This window comes from Helobdella robusta (assembly GCF_000326865.2).
Source record: "Helobdella robusta unplaced genomic scaffold HELROscaffold_35, whole genome shotgun sequence".
In the NCBI taxonomy this organism is placed as follows: Eukaryota; Metazoa; Annelida; class Clitellata; order Rhynchobdellida; family Glossiphoniidae; genus Helobdella; species Helobdella robusta.
The window spans coordinates 536,314-555,869 of record NW_008704704.1 but is presented as its reverse complement, the minus strand read 5'-3'; the positions used below and the strand labels follow the sequence as shown (position 1 = coordinate 555,869).

The 19,556-nt window shown below is 30.7% G+C and overlaps 1 protein-coding gene across 1 annotated transcript; it reads right to left on the bottom strand.

Annotated features, from left to right (window-relative positions):
- Positions 1–220: 220 nt before the first annotated feature.
- Positions 221–10,928, bottom strand: HELRODRAFT_83167 (hypothetical protein; the record flags this gene model as incomplete). Its single annotated transcript, XM_009023184.1, has 10 exons — positions 221–397; positions 1,403–1,472; positions 3,656–3,877; positions 6,079–6,207; positions 8,535–8,628; positions 8,812–8,951; positions 9,142–9,233; positions 10,115–10,305; positions 10,379–10,484; positions 10,740–10,928. Coding segments are annotated over 10 exons (1,410 nt in total), but the record flags the coding sequence as incomplete, so codon positions are not given.
- Positions 10,929–19,556: the final 8,628 nt, after the last annotated feature.

The following is a 19,556-nucleotide window of genomic DNA, read 5'->3' as shown; positions in this document are numbered from 1 at the left end:
TTCGTCCCGGTGATGATCTTGGAATGTATTAGATAGATGAGTTTGAATATAATTTGAATCTAACTAAAACCATTCCAGGATACTATAAAGCTGGCTAACATAAAAAGAAGCCAAAGAAAAAAATTAAACTGAAACTAACTCGTCATCAGGTTCACTGGCACTGCCGTCTGGTTTGAAACTTTCATCTGAAGGTTATTTAATAATTAGAAAAAAATGTTACTTAATAAATTATAATGGGTAAAAACGGAAAATGTTTAATACCTGACTCATCGTCATCTTCATCAGCATCTTTGTCCTGCCTCTGGGATTTCATCTTTTCCATGTAAGCATTATGCACTCGATCATCATCGTCAGATTCTTCCATATCATCTCCATAAACTGGAACCGACTTTTCATCCTTTACAAAGTGAGCCAACATAAATTATTAAAAATTAACTACGTTTCGAAAAATAAATACTAATTTTTTTCAATTTCATGTACATTTGTTAAATTATTATTTAAATAAATCTTTAATTCTTGTTTATATCATGTGAGGCGAAATAAAGAGTTTGAATTTTTTCCCCATCCTCTCCTAATATGCGTTTCGTAAAAAAATAAACTGTGCCAAACTACAAAAATTGTAAACAAAAACCATAAGTTTTCAAATTGTGTGATGTAAGTAAGGAGTAGTAAGTAAAAGGTAGGAGGGGTCAAATTTGTGATTGATCAATGAAAAGAAGAAAAGGAGTCAAATTAAAAATCCAATTTATCAATCTAATAGAGTACAGCACCATCATAACCAATATGGATAGATTGAGCAAATCTTATAGTTAGTCATACCCTGCGTCAAGAACAGTAAAAATAATCAGACTGACACCTTATATGGTGTAGTTTTTAAAGAAGTACAACACCTCTGAAAATGGATCACGTCCACAAACATAACGTTAATAAACGGACTGCTCTGATGCAAATAATAATCGTTCTACAGTTAAGCTGCTTTCGCCTGAAACAACATAATTATATATCGCATTTTCATCTTTAAAAATTGTTTAGAAAAAACTGTGCACGATATTTTGTTGGCTTCGTTTTCAAAATAAGTTTGTAGTTTTTGCATTGAAATCAATTGCCTTAATATGTCAATTTCAGAAGTGCCGTAGAGAAAAAGAAAGATTCAGTTTCTTTTTCTCTTAATCCACGTCAGAGTAGGTCAACATTTCCGCCTTTTAATATTTTATTGAATGCATCATCATCTTTTCACTTGACCAATTTTAATATTAGTTTTTGATTAAACTTTAAATGCTCGACAAATACATTCTATAAGCTTTCTAACAAATGCTTTCATCATTATAAAGAAACAATTTTAGTGCAATCAAAAAATTGGTTAAAAGTTGCAACAAAAACATATAAAATAAACGAAATTAACCGTTTTGTCGACATTTTTCACCCTCAGATTTTTCTGCTTCACAAAATCAAACAGTTGACCATATTCGTCCCTAAATTGAAAATGAAAGTTTAGAATTCAATTTTTAAAGATAATTTTTTTATTTTTATACTTCAATCAAATTAATATAACTGAGGCATCGAAAACAACATGCATGAATGACTTGCACTAATTCACAACCAACTACAAAAATGCACGATTCCAATCCAATGCAGCCTCATTAAAATAAAAGATTTTGTGCTCACTTCAGACAATTTCAGAAATGGCTTCAGACAAATGTGAAAAGGAGTGTATGCAGAAAAAACGTGAGGTCTTATATGGTCAGTCAATTACCGATAGTTTATTCTTTGCTTGCCCATGTTAAAACATGAAAAAATTAGTTTTTCACAAAAAAATGCTTATAAAAAAAGTTTATGCAGGAGAACTTTGACATCTCAATCATAGTAATCAATCCATCCAACAAACAGGACATGAAAAAATTAGTAAAGGCAGTACCGAAAAATTTGAAAACACTTAACAAAATGATAGGAATATAATTTGATTCAACATAACACCGAAGCAATAAAACATAACACTAAAGAGATTAGCCCGAACAAAGAAACCGTATCAATTTGTAAAAGAGACAGTAAAATTAAAAGTTATTGTTAACAATGTTAAGAAGGCATTTTCATTGTTGGGTTTAATAAACAGAAATTTTAAAGATATTTATAAAAATGTTTTTATGTTATTATATAAATCTTTAGTTAGATCTCAGTAGGAGTACGCAGCAAGTGTGTGGTAACCATGGACAATACGTGAAACAGAAGCGATCGAAAAGGTTCAGAAAAGGGCAACAAATATGATCAAGGACTGTGAGGGAATGAAATATGAGGACCGATTAAAATTTTTACAACTGCCAACACTAAAATACAGATGAATAAGAGGTGATTTGATAACGATGTTTCACATGTTGAATGAAAAGGACCAACGAAGCTTGCCGGAAATATTGAGAGCCACCAGACGAACAAGAGGACATGAGATGAGGCTAACAGCACTGACATTCCATACGAACTTAAGAAAAAATTATTTTGTTAATAGAACTATTAATATTTGGAATAATTTTAATGATGATGTTGTTAATTGCAGTGATTTGAATGAGTTTTAAAAAAAGTTGGATGATTTTCTTATGAATGCTAAATTTAAATACGATTGGAGAGCGGAGTTGAAGGATGACTATTCGTGAACGCTGTTGGAATTTTGGATGATGGTATAAATGTTTGTTTTGATCTGATTGTCTTTAAAAGAGAACGATATTTGATTGGTTGAAATTGGAATTTTTATGAAGAAATGTTTGCATACATATAAATATAAAATATAAGCAGTTGAATTAATAATAGAAATTATTCTCTTATATTTTTGTTTATATTTTTATTTTTGTTTGATCTTTATGTATGAACAGAACATATTAACATTTATTCATGTACATTGTTTATGTGTTAAAATTTTATAGTTAATTTTGTGTTGCGGGCATAGGGACGTTTTGTCTTGGCCCGTGTTTTTTTCATAATAATAATAACACACACAATCACACGAAAAAAGGCCTGGGTTATACTAATTCTCTATATAAACTGCAACAAGAGCTAAAGATGATTGAAAAATCGAAATAGGTCCTATACACTCGAGAATGACTTGGAGAACTGTATATTATTCTAACTTTAATAAAAAAAATAATGAAGACAAGAATTTGGTTAGAAATATTGGGAAATGTAATAAAAAGTATCCAACGCTAAAAATTCAGTAGATTTCATAAATTACTACATTAATTATGGTCTTTTACCAGCATATATCTTTATTATATATATATATATATATAATATATGTATGCGAAAAAATTTTCTTTTCAGCACTTGTTTTTTGATGAGATTTTCTACTAGAATTGAAACCCTGAAACACGTGGTATAACAAAATAAATAAATTGATATCTGCTGAGATTTAAATAAGAATGATAATCTAGCATGATTTGTTTTCAAAAAAATTATTTATTAAAAAAAAAACGTCATCAGTTTCTTATTTTAATGATTTATTATTTGGAGAGCACGCATATAGCCGTCAACATTTTTTAGTATCTGGATTGAACTTGACATTTTATCTTTGTTTAATTTTATATATTTATAAAAATTTCGACATTTATTAAAAGATTTTAAATGTTAATCATTGCTTAAGAAATTAATTGAGATAAAAATTTTGAATTCTAACTTTTCAATTCCAACAAAATTATAGACAGGTCCAGATGTAGTTTCAACATCAAAGTCAAAATATCTCGTACTGCCAGCACTTCTTCCAAAATTGACAACAGATATTTCATCAAATCTTACATGGATTGGTGGCTTGTGAACAAATACAAAACCTCTTTCAAGAGGATATAAAGAACCGGTGGCCGCTTTGTAAGAACATGATATTGAGTGGGTTCTTGTATGCCTAAATTAAAACATATTAATAATGATGGTTAATGTGGTCGGCCTTATAGGGCTAAAATGCCATTATTTAATGGATTGCAAGAAAAACGTTGACTATTTTTCAAAAATAATAAGTGACTATCCAAGGCAGAGAAAATGAGTTTCTAAGTGAAGTTTTTAATGCCATGAAACACCGATGTTTAACAATTAGGATGAGAAAGCAGAAATCATTGTAGTAACCATCGCATGAAGTGAGCTTGGGTTCAAAGTAATGTAAATTACTAAAACACACAGATTTGCTTTATCTCTCTACACTGGGCCAAACCAGGACCTAGATAACTTTTTTATATCGTTCTTAAACTACTGATTTCATTCAAAATTCCAAGTTTTTTACTGTATCCTTATTTCTTTTTCAGCACTCTTTTAACTAGTCTTGCCTGAAAACGTATCTTTTGAAACGAATCAGTTCAATTTTATTGAATTCACTACAGTGCCTCTTCAATGTCTACAGTGAAAGTATTTACAAATAAAATTACTTCTAGAAAAACGTCAGCACTGCGGTTTAGTTCTACTTTGCTTAATCCTTTACTCATTTACACCATCTTTGATTTTCAAAGATTAACTGCTGATTAACGTTTCCGCCTACATAAATCATTCTATAGTATATCATAAACACAGATACAGGTATAAGCAAAAAGTCGCCAGCACTAACACCAAATGCAATCCAGTTCTTATCCCATTAGTCAGCCCATAGCACATTAATATTACTATTGTAAACAAAGTGAGCCTAAAAGACAAGCCTTGGTGCTGAACCACGTCTGTCGACGACCAATTGGGGGAAAAAAACATTATTTTCTCAAAAATTAACAGTGGAGACACACCTGTACTTTTGCCTCCTCCAATATCTGTTGAATTTTCTGAACCACAAAAGGTATTGTGAATGTTTATTTTTCCATTTTTATACGATATGGAAAGAAGAAAGGTCAATTTTTAATTTTCAAGAGATAAGTGACAGTGAATATATTTACAAACTGTAATTTACCTAAAACAATTTTAACCCTCCCTGCCTAACAACAATTTTAAATTCTCAAATTATTGCAAAACTCTGTGCTACTGAATCATATTATAAAACTTTTCTAGGTAAACAAATAAAGTAAAAAATTCTGACTTGGCAAGACACTTTTGCTATAACCGCCAAATGATTGCACATCCATTCCGATAGTGAAACCAAACTGCTTTGCTAATTTTTCTCTAGAATCATTTTCATGCAATGCTTCGAATAGCATAATAGTTTTGCACAAATCAAAGTTACGCAGTTCCCCTTCAACGTTATATAAATGAAAAATTAAACCAGTTTTCTGATGGTTTCTCTGGATCACTATTCTGTTAGAGAACGAGCAAAAACAAGTCACAAATTCTTTCGAAACATTGAAAAATCTGCTCAAGTTGAACTTGAATTGAATTAGAGATGAGTTCCTTTTAATGTGGAAGATAAATAGCAGCACTGAATTTGTTCTTGGTTAAAGAAGTTAGAAACTGACATCCTACCAGTGGCTAGTAGAAATTGTGCGTCTTTATAGTAATGAAAGGATATACTCAAAGCATTAATTAATAATAACACTAAAATGACAATAGCTTAACCTGGCACAACGCAGATAAATTCTTCAATATCTCATTCAAGTTTTCTGCACATTTACCATAAATTAAAATAATAATTCTAACTCCTCTTTCATAACTTAAGTAATTAAGTACTTCCACTTTATTATATTCAATTTCAAACAATTCCGTTTCTAGCATGGTCTTTCAAATTTTTCTAGACAATTTACTTTTTGCTGAAATCAATTTACTCTGAACAAAAACTGTGATTTCTAAAAATTAAGGGCCGCATATTAGTATATATAGCATTATAAGTGCATAAGTGCATTCAAAATTTTAAACTTAAAATTTTTTTTATTTATTTTTCGGTCTCTTCAGCCATCACTCATTAGATGATGTCCAAAATTTAGATGACGTTTAATTTAAGATTGAAATGAGTTAAAAAGAAAAACTTGACGTTTAGAAACAAAAAATAACTTTCAACGGTGATCTTGAGGCCAAATCATTTATCCCAACTTCAAACTATCCAATATAATAAACACTGATTGAATCAATGAAGTTGCGTAGTATTTAAAAAGTGTAAAACATTCAGTTACAATCAAAAAGCGTAAAAAATGGTTGACTCACCCCAAAAATGAACCAGGTACTGTAATTTTTTTATTGACAAGAACTTTCATGATGCGACTTATTACTTCATGCTCAGGACCTGACATTTCTTTTTGCAATTTTCCATCGTATTTTTCATTAATGTCTTGTCTGTACAATAAAAGAAAGTAAAACAATGGTTAATAAGCACTATATAACATTAAATCTTATTATTACTATACAGGAGCTACGTAGTTAAACTTGATATTAATAAAAAAAAGAGTACCCTAAAACCCTCCCGGACTCTGCCTTCGAATAAAATTAGATCAAAAAGGTGCCAGTGCGTTCATGCTGTGGTGAAGAGCAACGACACTATGGTGGGTGCAGAGAGAGGATAAATCAGGGGACTTTTCTATTAAAGCTGTTTCAAATCACATATTTAGATTATTTGGACTCCCATGCCAGGTACAAGTACACGCTGCACCTGCAATTTTGCTGACAGGTAAGAGTGGGCATAAAGGAGCCTATATAAATAGGATATATAAATGTTCATATATATTAGATCCGACTCAAGTAAATGGGTTTGCTGGTAACTCATTAAAGAGAAGGAAAATTCCAACTCCAACTCAAAATTCCATTACCATGTGTGGACATATCACAATCATGAAAAAAATTACGAGAGTTTTGGTGCTGATAAAACATGGAAAGGGAAGGCCATAGATTTCAAGACACTCTGCTCAATTGGTGTAAAGTCTGAGGTTACTTCTGTCAAAGAAATAGATTGCATGATCTCATCGGTCAACTATCATACTAATAAAATAAGTTTTCTAATAACTTCTCATCTGTTTCCCAAAGTTCAAAAAATTGGCCAGATAATTGTTCTCGGTGGCGTAAATGCACTTTCTGGGTGGAGTAGCTGCAGAAGACAATTTGGTTTCAGGCAAAAAGTACTCAAGACCTGTTTTTTACATTATCTCACCCTTACCTTCTTTGTGAGCAAGCTGCATCATCATGTATAGCAACTGCCTTGTTCTGAATAATAACTCAGATTGAGTTTAATCATGGTAAACTTCTCAAACTTTTATTTAGGGTAGCAATTGCAAATAGTGCTGTACAGCAAATTTTAACGAATATCACTTCTTGGTGTGCTGTAGAACGTATCTGTAGCCCAACAAATTTCATCATACAAAAAAAGTGGAGTTCTAACATTGATGTGAACAAGACGCCAAAATCTTAGGATACAATTTGGCAGAGCTCTGCAAATATGACTTCAACTGCACATAATAGTTCAACTACCGAAAAATGGCAACAGCTCAGGTCAGCAGATACTTGCTGATCGAGTTTACATGGAATCCAAATGAAATTTTTGCTCTGAAAATAGCACCAACAACATAAAAAAATTTAATCTCTTCAACTATTAAAAGGTAAGTGTAGAGAACGAAGGAAGAATAAGTTTTCTTAGGTGAGCTCTAAAATCAAATGGTTTTTGGAAGAGATAAAAAATGTGATATAAATTAATAAGGGCATCATCATGCATCTGGAAAAAATTATAAACTCACTACAGTAACCAAAATTGAAGATTACAAAGCTAGTAAGTATCCTGAGTAAAAAAAATTATAAACTCACTACGGTAACCAAAATTGAAGATTACAAAGCTAGTAAGTATCCTGAGTAAAACAGAACATGTAAATAAGTGATTGTGGAATGGCATTATTTTTTAAAATATTTAATTATACTTTTCAACTGTTTTTTTTTTCAAAGTATAATATTTATATTATGATTAATAAAAATTTAAATAATGCATTCTGAATAATTTAGTAAATAAGTGAAAAATTAAATGCAAGAAAATAATGAGTTTCCTAAAGTTTAGTGGAGAAGCCTGGTTCAAATATCACTTGAAACTTATCAATGCTAACTGAAAGTGACGAGGAAAAAAAATTTTCATTGACAAGAACAATGAACATCTTTATTAAAAGGTCGAAGTTGTGATTTAATTCACCAAAAAACCATCATTAAAATATTTAGATGTTTATACATATGATGGTCCAATCGTGGTTAGTATATGGCGCAATGGTGTAGCGGTAAACTGCCACGCACTGCTATTGTGATGACCAGATTCCAATGCAAATAGATCCTTGCCTATGGCATGCATTGTGTGTGGTGCATTGCTTCACGTGTATTGAATTGACATGCACTGTGTGTTTGATGCCAATGCCTCTTGGAATTGTGCTGAAGATGGATTCATAATAATAATGGAATTGCTGAAGATGGATTCATAGTAATAATAATAATAATAACAACAACAATAATAATATTAATATACAATAGCAGAATGCTGCCATCAAAAAAACTTTAAATTTTTTTTCAACAACCTTGAAATTAATTTCAATTAAAATTTTGTTTACCATAATAATTAAGATTTTGTCAAAATGTCATTTAAATCAAGTTCGGCAGCAATTACACACAATTATTTTTTAGGACTAGCAACCAAAACTTACTGAGTTAGAGATAACTCCAGAGTAGTTTCAACTTCTCTATTGAAGAGCAATATTAAGAAATGATATCTCGTTTGCCCTTGTTTTATAGGGGGATCTAAACTGACCTGAAGAAAAAATTTATCAACAATTTGCTATTAAGTGAAAAATTTGATTAATGATCATGAATTCTGAAATTCTAAAAAAAACTTAAACATACAAAAATAGCTTCATCTAAATTGTCTCTTAACAAAATTTTTTAATAAAAATTAACTAAATAGTCAAAAAAGGTTTGAAAAACTTGCCATGAAATAAAACTGTCTTCCATCTCTGTGTGGCAGTAGGAACAGTCGCAATATCGTCGTGTAAGGTATTTTATAATCAAATGTTTTGCCATGGAGTTGTAAGAAAGAAGGGAAAATTTTAATTTCATAATTACCCCTGCAATGTAGGTAGAGAAATGAAAGTTATTAAAAAAATCAAACTACCAAACTTCATTGTTATCAAGATGATCTGTATAAAAATGCAAGTGAGTGAATAAAAATTTCACAAAAACTAAAAAATATATCTATTAAAAATAATAGTTTCAATGTGAGTGTTATAAATCATACAATCTAAAATTGAACAATACCTTGGTGTAAGACAGTGTACGTTGAAAATGGTGATTGCATCACCAGTTGCTTGCACAACATCTGCTTTAGACATTATGCTATTATGGAATTCCTAAAAATTATATGTTCAATGTTTTTAAAAGGCATTCAAACATTTTCCATTTAAAATAAGTAATTTTTATTTGAATATTCTTTCAACTAAACCAAATACTTTTGAGCTATTTCTTATTTTTCTTCCATTAAATATAATGACGCCCATCACTGTTGAATCTTAGCGTTTCTGTACCTCTGTTATTGACTATTGATTCCATGTCCCTTAAACTCAGTTCTTTTAGAATTGACCTGATCTTTTTTGATCGTACAGAAAAATTCAAAATTAAAAGTCCTCCCTCTAACTCTCACAAATGTATCGTTAAACGTGGCTTATCATCTAACCAGATTTTCCAGTCTCTTCCTTTTATTGATGATTGTTCCCTGACTCCTAACCATATTTTGTGACTAAAACAACAACAACAACACACGTTTAGACGACATTTTCCCCGAGATCGGGGGTTGCCGTTTGGCTACCTATGATGAAACCGAAATACCCCTCGACGCCATTCACAGAGAGCCATTGTCACTTCTGTCATCATAAGTAATGACGACTATAGCAGATCTTAAAATTTAGAACTATTTTTCAATTTTTATTATTTTATATACCATATTAATACATTATTTATGTAGCTTAATGAAAAAATATCAATATAATATTATTATTTAAATTGTAGAGGTTTACAGATTTTCTTACACACATGCGATTTGTTGTCGGGACAGGATCGTAAACACCTAAAGCTTAAATTTTGAATAAAAGTTTAACACTTCTAGCACTTCATTGTATGCTACTACTATATTAGATCATAATTTTAAAAACTCCTCATCAACAAGTGTATTGATTAAATAGCATTTTACATCAAGAAACATATCAGAATGAAAATGTAACTTCATTAAGCTAACTGTTATGGGGTCAACATCTGCCGCGGAGTCTGATGGTATATGGAACCTCAGTTCCATTAACGATACAGGAGCGTCATCATTTTGATGGAACTCTATTGTTACCTCGTTTTTTGAAGCTAAGCTATGAGATATATTTGTTAAGGGTATCTCAAACGCTGTTGCATTCTCTATTTGAAAATCCAATGTGTTTCCTGCATTATATTTTAACATTAAAATTTAAAAATTCTTTTATGGTGATATTAATATATACATTTTGAAAGAAACCATTAAATTTAGCATTTCCCCAATTCCACCCTTTCAGGGCAGAATCTTTTTTTTCTAGCTTCAAATCATAATTTTTTTTTATAAATTCCGAAACTTTCTCAAAGTCCTGCATGTTGAAACGTGAAACATTGCACACAGTTAAAATAAAATTATTCTGTGACAGATTATATATATTATAATGATAACTTTTAAAACAAGGATTGAAAATTGAAAACAGGGAGGATCAATATATAAATGATGATTAGTAATAACACAATTTATTCTACTTCACTTATTTTATGAAATATGAAATAAAAAATGTTTTACTAATATTCTAAAATATTAATAAGCTGCACTTTAAATAAGTTTTTAAATTGCTCACGCTTTCTCGAAATCCATCAAATTTATAAGTTAATCCAGGCTTCAGAACAATTTTCAGGCAGTTGCATCTTGCTCTGGTTAGCCAGAATGCTTGTTCCAAATCATTAATTTGATATTGATCAATTTTACCAGTCTTCACATTTTTGAATGTTATGTTGTTTGACTGGAATTTCAATTTTCCAGAATTCTGAAATGAAAAGAAACCAAAAATGTATATAACATCCCAAAAACATTGAAATTTTATTTTTATATTATTGTCTTGTTACTTAAATGTTACACAATGAAACAAAAATTCAAATGCAAATAGTCAAAAAATTTGACTTGTAAATAAGTTTATTTACAATGTTGAAAGTTAAGGTTTGTTTTTTATTTACCCAACAATCTAAAAATACTAGCATCAATTTTGAACAAAATGAAAACATGCAATTATGGCAAAGCTGGCAATTTGTATAAAGTTTTTCATCAATTGACACACACCGTTTATAGTGAGTGTATCTGAATTTTTCTAGTTTTAACCTGCACACCTCTACGTCCTGTTGAGATTAGCATTATTTGGTTAGGCCTATTTGTCCATTTGCTAAAAAATTGTTTAATAATTAAATTAACCAAACATTGACGTCATTTTTTTTGAGTTGAAGATATCTAATGCAACGTCAAGGTAAAGGAACTCATTTTCAAGAATGTTGTTAAAACGAAATCAGTGGGCAATAATCTGTCTAGTGTTGGTCTGAGCCATGATTTGACTGTTGAACAGAGAAACGAGTTTAAAAAATTCCTGGATGACGCCAAGCGGATGGAGAAAAATTCAACGAAGGGTTTTTTTAAACAGAGTGAGAGGGGACGTAGGAAAATGGAAAATAGTTCAAAAGCGAAACTGATAAATGGGCAACAAATCTCACAAGAGAGTCAGATTGTTTGTAGGATATATATATATATATATATATATATATATATATATATATATATATATATAACATTATTACTATAAACATCATTTTATTATTTTATGAGCACTTTTATGGCATTATGACCATCATTAATGTCATAATGCCCTCATCATAATCATCATTATTGTCCTGATGATGATCATCATCATCATCGTTATTAAACTATTACTTAATGCATACTATCACCATCACTAACATGACAAGATTCAGCTCATGGCAATAGCCAGAAAAATAAAATTGATATTCGGACAATGTCATCCGCTGTAACATCTATTAAAAGTTGTATTAAGTCAGGACTCACTCAAAAACAAATTTATGAAAAAGTGTGATGCGATGTTAGAATGTTAGACATCACCACAATGCCGACGATCCAAACACGTTTCCCGAAATTGAACCATACCTCGTGATTCAAAACAAATAAAAAATGTTATTCAAGCTAACACTAAACAATCCTCATAAGGCAAGGATGACTACTATAATTTAGTTGAACTGTAAAAACAAGACCTGGAAGATTTTATTACAACCAACGCAATAGGTATTGAATTAACAATAATTATGGGTCACAAAGAAATGATAGCTTTGTAAACCCCAAATTTACCTTACTTAATGTCATGTCATATGATATAACATTTAATTTAGGAGACTTAGGTAGTAATGAGAAACACTGATTTTTGTTTAGACCCCATTTTTCCTGAATCTAGTTATTTGTTGGTTGGGTTTATAATTGGTTGCGTGGGTTTATAATTATTTGAATGGAAGAACATTTCGTGTGAGAGTGAATGATGGTATGTCAAGATATTGTGAGGTAAAGAGTTGAGTTCCACAGGGTAGTGTGCTTGGGCCAATTTTGTTTTAAATGTATGTTAATGATTTATTTGATTTGTTTCAGGATGTTGCGATGTATATGTATGCAGATGATGCAAAGTTGTTTAAAATTATGAACTCAGATAGGGATAGTGTGGTATTGCAGAGGGGATTGAATGATTTGAATGAGTGGTGTGTGCAGAATGATGTTAAATTGAATAAAGGAAAATGTGTTGTGATGAAGTTTGGTTGTTCTTTATCAGATAATAATTATGATTATAACATAAGCTCGCACCCATTACTTTTTGTTGATAAAATTAAAGATTAAAGACTTGGGTGTTATTTTTGATACATCTTTGAAATTTATTGAGCATATACATTGCAATGTTAAGAAGGCATTTTCATTGTTGGGTTTAATAAACAGAAATTTTAAAGATATTGATAAAAATGTTTTTATATTATTATATAAATCTTTAGTTAGATCTCAGCTGGAGTACGCATCAAGTGTGTGGTAACCATGGACAATACGTGAAACAGAAGCGATCGAAAAGGTTCAGAAAAGGGCAACAAAGATGATCAAGGACTGTGAGGGAATGAAATATGAGGACCGATTAAAATTTTTACAACTGCCAACACTAAAATACAGATGAATAAGAGGTGATTTGATAACGATGTTTCACATGTTGAATGAAAAGGACCAACGAAGCTTGCCGGAAATATTGAGAGCCACCAGACGAACAAGAGGACATGAGATGAGGCTAACAGCACTGACATTCCATACGAACTTAAGAAAAAATTATTTTGTTAATAGAACTATTAATATTTGGAATAATTTTAATGATGATGTTGTTAATTGCAGTGATTTGAATGAGTTTTAAAAAAAGTTGGATGATTTTCTTATGAATGCTAAATTTAAATACGATTGGAGAGCGGAGTTGAAGTATGACTACTCGTGAATGCTATTTATAGATTTTGGATGATGGTATAAATGTTTGTTTTGACATGATTGTCTTTAAGAGAGGACGATATATATGAATGGTTGAAATTGGAATTTTTATGAAGAAATGTTTGCGTATATATATATATATAATGTTGAAATAATAATCGAAGTTATTCTCTTATATTTTTGTTTATTTATTTATTTTTTGTTTGATCTTTATGTATAAACAGAACATATTAACATATATTCATGTACAGTGTTTATGTGTTAAAATTTTATAGTTAATTTTGTGCATAGGGATATTTTGTCTTCGCCCATGTTTTTTCTCATAATAATAATAATAATAATAATAATAATAATAATAATAATAATAATAATAATAGATAGAGAAAAAGCAATTGTTAAAGCTATTTCGACACATTTTTTTACACATTTTTACACATTGTTTGACAAACTGTCAAACAATGTGTAAAAACAAGCATTGGCTTTTAGGTGTAATTTCATTAAATGAAAAAACTGTAACAATTTATGATCCCTTAAGACTACAACCAACAGATCTCTGGAGAAACCCAATTGCAGTGGCGGTTTTGCCCCGGCCTCGATTGGAGCCCTAGGGGTCCCCCAGAAAGGGGCAACAACAAAAACAACATGATCCATTAAGATCTAAAGATATGAGAAGCGAGTCTTTTATCCAACTTGCTAATATTGTTACAATGTGTTTTATTGTAATGCCTAAGCAAATAAATTGGAATGAATGGAAATTCTGATATTTTTCTGATTGGATGCAACAATTGAATCTGTGTGATTGTGGTGTGTTTGTTATCGGGTAGGCAAAACTATTGTAAGAGAAGATGCAAATGTAGACTGTAATGACACTTGAAAATGGATCGAAAAAATTAAAAAAAGCCATTAAATTTAAAAATAAAAGGACAATTTGGTATGAATTTTAGTCTCTTTTCCATTGCACACATTTGTCACAAAACAATTTGGTGAAAAAGGTTTCAAAATATTGTAAAAAAAATAAAATGATTAAACCATAAGTTGTAGAAAGTGGTTTCATGTCAACTGCAGAAATAGCCAAAAAGTTTGTAATTTTTTCAAGTGCTTAGAACACATGAAAGAACATGATGTCAATGCAATTGAGACTGCTTCAAGGTTACAAAAATGTAATGAGACTGCCTCAAGCAGCTCCTTAAGTAGGTCTCCTGCAAAACCCAACTCACACTTCACAATGGTGCAGGAGTGAACAACTTTGTGATCATGCAGTTGGCCAACGTGAGCTGTCTAATACTTTTTATTTTTCTAAAATCGAGATATTTTAAAAAGAACATTAAATTAAAAACTATTGTTGCGATGTACCACATTATTTTAATATAATTTTTGTTCAAGTAAACATTATAAATAATTGTTTAAGTATAATATTCATGAAGTCTTTAATTTGAATTATATAAGATGATTATATAAGAAGATATAAAAAAATAAGATGAATAATATTATTGAATTATTAATATTATTATTAATGCTGACATCACACTCGGGTCAATTCCCGTTGTTTTCGGTATTGGCCTCAAACCGTGGCGTTTCGATCTTCAACCTACGTCGAATGATGTAAAAATGATCAACGTCGAAAATGTGACTTTTTGCCGTGCAACCGGTGTTACGGTTCCGTTGGCCTCTCTATTCGAGAATGATTCATGGTCTTAACACTTTATGTTATCTTTCACGCTAATATTGTTCACTTTTAATTATTTTACTTCATTTTAATTCATTACTTTCACGTATAATTTACAATATTTTTCCATCTCCTTTAATTTCATCAATAATTTCAATTCTCACCAATTTTTCACATCAAACGGTTTTCCATAATTACATCATATTTTGCATTCACATACGTCCACCTGCTTTTAATACTAACTTCACTATATTATTTTCCAATTTTATAATTTTATTTCGTTTCTCAGTTATTGTAATTTTATTATCTTGGTAATTTCATTTATATTTCCTTATATATATATAATGTCATTAATATTCGAAGGTTACTCTCATATTTTAACTTAATTAATATTTAATTTATTAATTCAACTGCTCATTTACTTAAATTTCACTTATTTTATTTCAAATTTTGCATTTCTGACTATGTGTTTTTGATCTAATAGGCTCCGACGATGGTTAACTCCGAAACAGTACTGTCAGCCAAGCTCAATAATAATTTTCCTCTCAATAAATATGAATTCAACAAACTCAGAAGTGTTGAGGTTTTAATAAAAAAGATTATAAATGCATGCTGGGCAACCATTTTTAATGACATTTGTATTAAAGAGGCCTCGTTCCTAAATAAATAGAATAATATTATGTGGGTTTTTTCAGAATGTCCCGCAATTATGAATACATAAAATTAATAATTCTTAATTGATATTTGATATTATAAAAGTCAATTTTCACTAACATTTTTACATATTGTTTAGTTTAGATTAACATTAAGAAAAAATTATTTTTCTGTAAAGTGTAAAAAGTCAGCCAAATATCAAGTACATTAATAAACATCTTGTCAGCCACTATATTTTGAGTTATTGTCTCAATATACCGCATTTTCTTAATATAATTACTGTTTAAATACATATTATGAATAATTATTCAAGTATATTTTAATAGGTAATGTAGATGAAATAAAGAAAAATTGTGTTTTTTCATCAAATGCATATAATATTCAATTATTTTGACTTAATTAAATTAAACTACTAATATGTTTCTATTAAATTATCATTAAGATTAAGATTAAAATTAAATTAGTAAAAATTGTGTTTCACGTTATGATGTATTAGTATTCACATACATTATCTTCTGCATGCAAGTCAGCCAGCCATGAGTCAGTCAAGTCAGCCAATTAGTCTGACCGGTTTGTAACCGTGTAACGCGCCAAACATATATTTAAGAATTAACGTTGAAATAATTAAAAATAGAATCGAAAATTTTTTAATATTATACCATAGCTCCGCGAACTTCATATAGAATGTCAGAAAACTCCAAAATATCACCCATTGAACTTGAAATACGCAGCCGGGATGTTAACAAAATAAAATTTAATAAAAAATCACGCGCGATAAGATGACAACAACAAAAATTGTGACCTAGAATTCGGGTCGTGGTGGAACTAATCACCATATACTTAGAAAACCAACAAAACAAGACCAGCAAACTGTTTTTATATAAATATTAGCCCACATAAATAGAATAACAAAAGTTATTTTATAAATATGCTATAATTATTTGTTTGAAAAATTCACTGAGGAGCACTGTTGAACATCGTGGAAACTGATTGATTGGTTGGTTGGCTGGCTGACTGATTGATTAATTGATTGATTTATTGATTGATTAAATGTATGATTGGTTGGTTGGTTAGTTGATTGGTTGGTTGGTTGGCTGGCTGGTTAGTTGGTTGGTTGGTTAGTTGGTTGGTTGGTTGGTTCAGGGTTGGCTTTAGGCATAAGCAAACTAGACAGAAGCCTAGGACCTCCAATTTTTAAAAACCTTGTAATGCAGATTAAAACAATTTTTTTTAAAAATCCTATTTCGATGAATTAATTTTATATGCCTGTTTTATTTTTAATTAATCGCAGTATTATGCAGCAAAAATTTATCATAAAACAAACGTATTCAAGTTGAAATTTTTTAAATGTTTAAAATATTCTTGTGCATATTTCTAAAAAATGTCACTTGAAGCCACCAAATTTTCTTTTTCTAGCGCCTCCTACTACTTAAGGCCAGCCCTGGTTAGTTGGTTGGCTGGTTGGTTGGTTGGCTGGTTGGTTGGCTGGCTGGCTGGCTGGCTGGTTGGTTGGTTGGTTGGTTGGTTGGTTGGTTGGTTGGTTGGTTGGTTGGTTGGTTGGTTGGTTGGTTGGTTGGTTGGTTGGTTGGTTGGTTGGTTAGTTGGTTGGCTGGCTGGTTGACTGACTCACGATGCACGTACAAACTGTCGCTATAAAGAATCACATGAAAGAGAAATACAAAACTAAAATTACTAGACAAATCTCGGACAACAATGTTGAAATGTTACATTACAATAACAAACATTAAAATTTACGACTAGCCAAATCAATACTCATAGAACCAAAACATTCGATGATAAATATTTGTCATATATTACAAAACAGACCGAACATCATACTTAACAACAAAAAATAGTAACAATCATACTACGAGTATCTTTGAGCGGAAGAACGTGGTGCACAAGTTTACTCGTCCGGTAGAAAATTACATCGATACAGAAGCATCTAAAGAAGATGAAGGAGGCATTGCCTCTATTATAAGCTAGTTTGGAAAATTTTTCCGTTAAAACTACATTTAAAAAAAAACGAACCAAGTATTGTAAACAATTCAAAATCATAAAGGCTACGTTTTAGACTTGTTCATTATTAAACATTTAAAAAATTTTAAACCAGTTTATTTACATCGCAATCACTTTGACGTTAATTTAGCTGCACAATTCTGAAGGAATCGAAGAATGGTTTGACCAAAAAACAGACTAATTTGGCCACACCAAAAAACATTTAAGCGGTTTTCGCCCCTCAGCTCGTCAAATTTAAAAATTTGCCCCTTCATCTTAAAAGTTGTATAGATTTACCCTTGTTTGCATGCAAAAATGCATGTGTCAAACACTGCATCGGTTCTTCCTATAGGGATCTTTTAATAATTTTTAATTTTCTCAATTAATTCAAACATGTACTGGTTGAGAATTTTTTTCGATGATTCATTGTTAGTTGAGGGACTCTACTACTCGGTATTAGAACGACGACAAAAACACATCGTTCTTGATAAAAAGAGACAAAAAGACTTTCTAACTTGCAAAAACATCAGCATTATCCACATTATCATCGGGGCCAACCACTACAACATTAACATCACCTTTGACAATATTTTCAACGAAACCAAACACTTACAATAAATCAATATTCTATTTAAAAATTGCTTGTCAATTTGATTTATCTCTCTCCAAAAAAAGTTAATTCCTCTTCTTCGTTGGCTATATAAATTATAATAGCTCTCTAGATGTTTAAAAAAAGCCTTGATTAGCACAGTCTGTTATGTGGGTAACAAAACAAATGGTATTGATTGAAAATAAAAATTCTTCAGCAACCAAACGTCTCATGACATTTGACACGAACGAGAGATTTGAGACCAGTGGGTGATTAACAACGCTTGCGTCTAATTCAATTTTCTTTAAGAAAGAAAACTACGGCATGTTTAAACGCTGCAGGGAATTTTCCGGAGCTAAAACAAGTTAGTGAAACTGATCAAAAACCCGAAAAAAGGTTTAAATGAATTTTATAGTGTGAGTTGGCAGGCAGTCGAGAGCACATGTATATGTTGGCGAATCGCCAACTATTTGTTTGATATGAACCTCCGTGAAAACAAGAAATTTGAAAATAGATATTGTTGTCAAATTCTTTTGAAGATGAAAATGATTTCCCACTGTATAATGTTGACTTTTCACATTATTGATTTTATCGTCAATGATGCATAATGCAGAGGCTTTCAAATTATTGATTTTATCGTCAATAAAAATTTAAAATGATTGTGCTGACAATTCGCATCGCACAGAGTGAGGAGTTTCGTATTTTTTTTACAAAGCATTTTATTTAATAAAAGCCAAACTTGTTTTTGATTGCATCTGTTATTACCAACAGGCCTCTTTTAGTGAAGATTTCTCTTGTCGAGAAGAAACGATTCCTGGCTTTCTAAGCATCAACCCATTGTGCTTTATGCGCACTTGATTTCTTAAGTTTTCAAAGAACATTTTTCCATTATTTGCACAACTTTTAAAACGAAGACATTTTGCAACGAACGATGTAGTTATTGGATTCTGATCACCTAGCAGATGAATATTAATTGCTGGTCAAGTTTAAGTAACATTGGTAAATTTTTCATGTAGGAGCCATGGATATATATTGTTATAACTCTTGAACTTGTAACTACCAGCACCGATGTTTTAACCTAAATTATCTCTATATTTCCAGCACTAGTGTTGTAGCTTCCAACGATCGTCAAGTGTTCGTTATTCCGTAGGTTCAATATTTCCGATGGATTAACACAACTGTCTCTAACGCAAACTTTGTTGAACATTTATTGA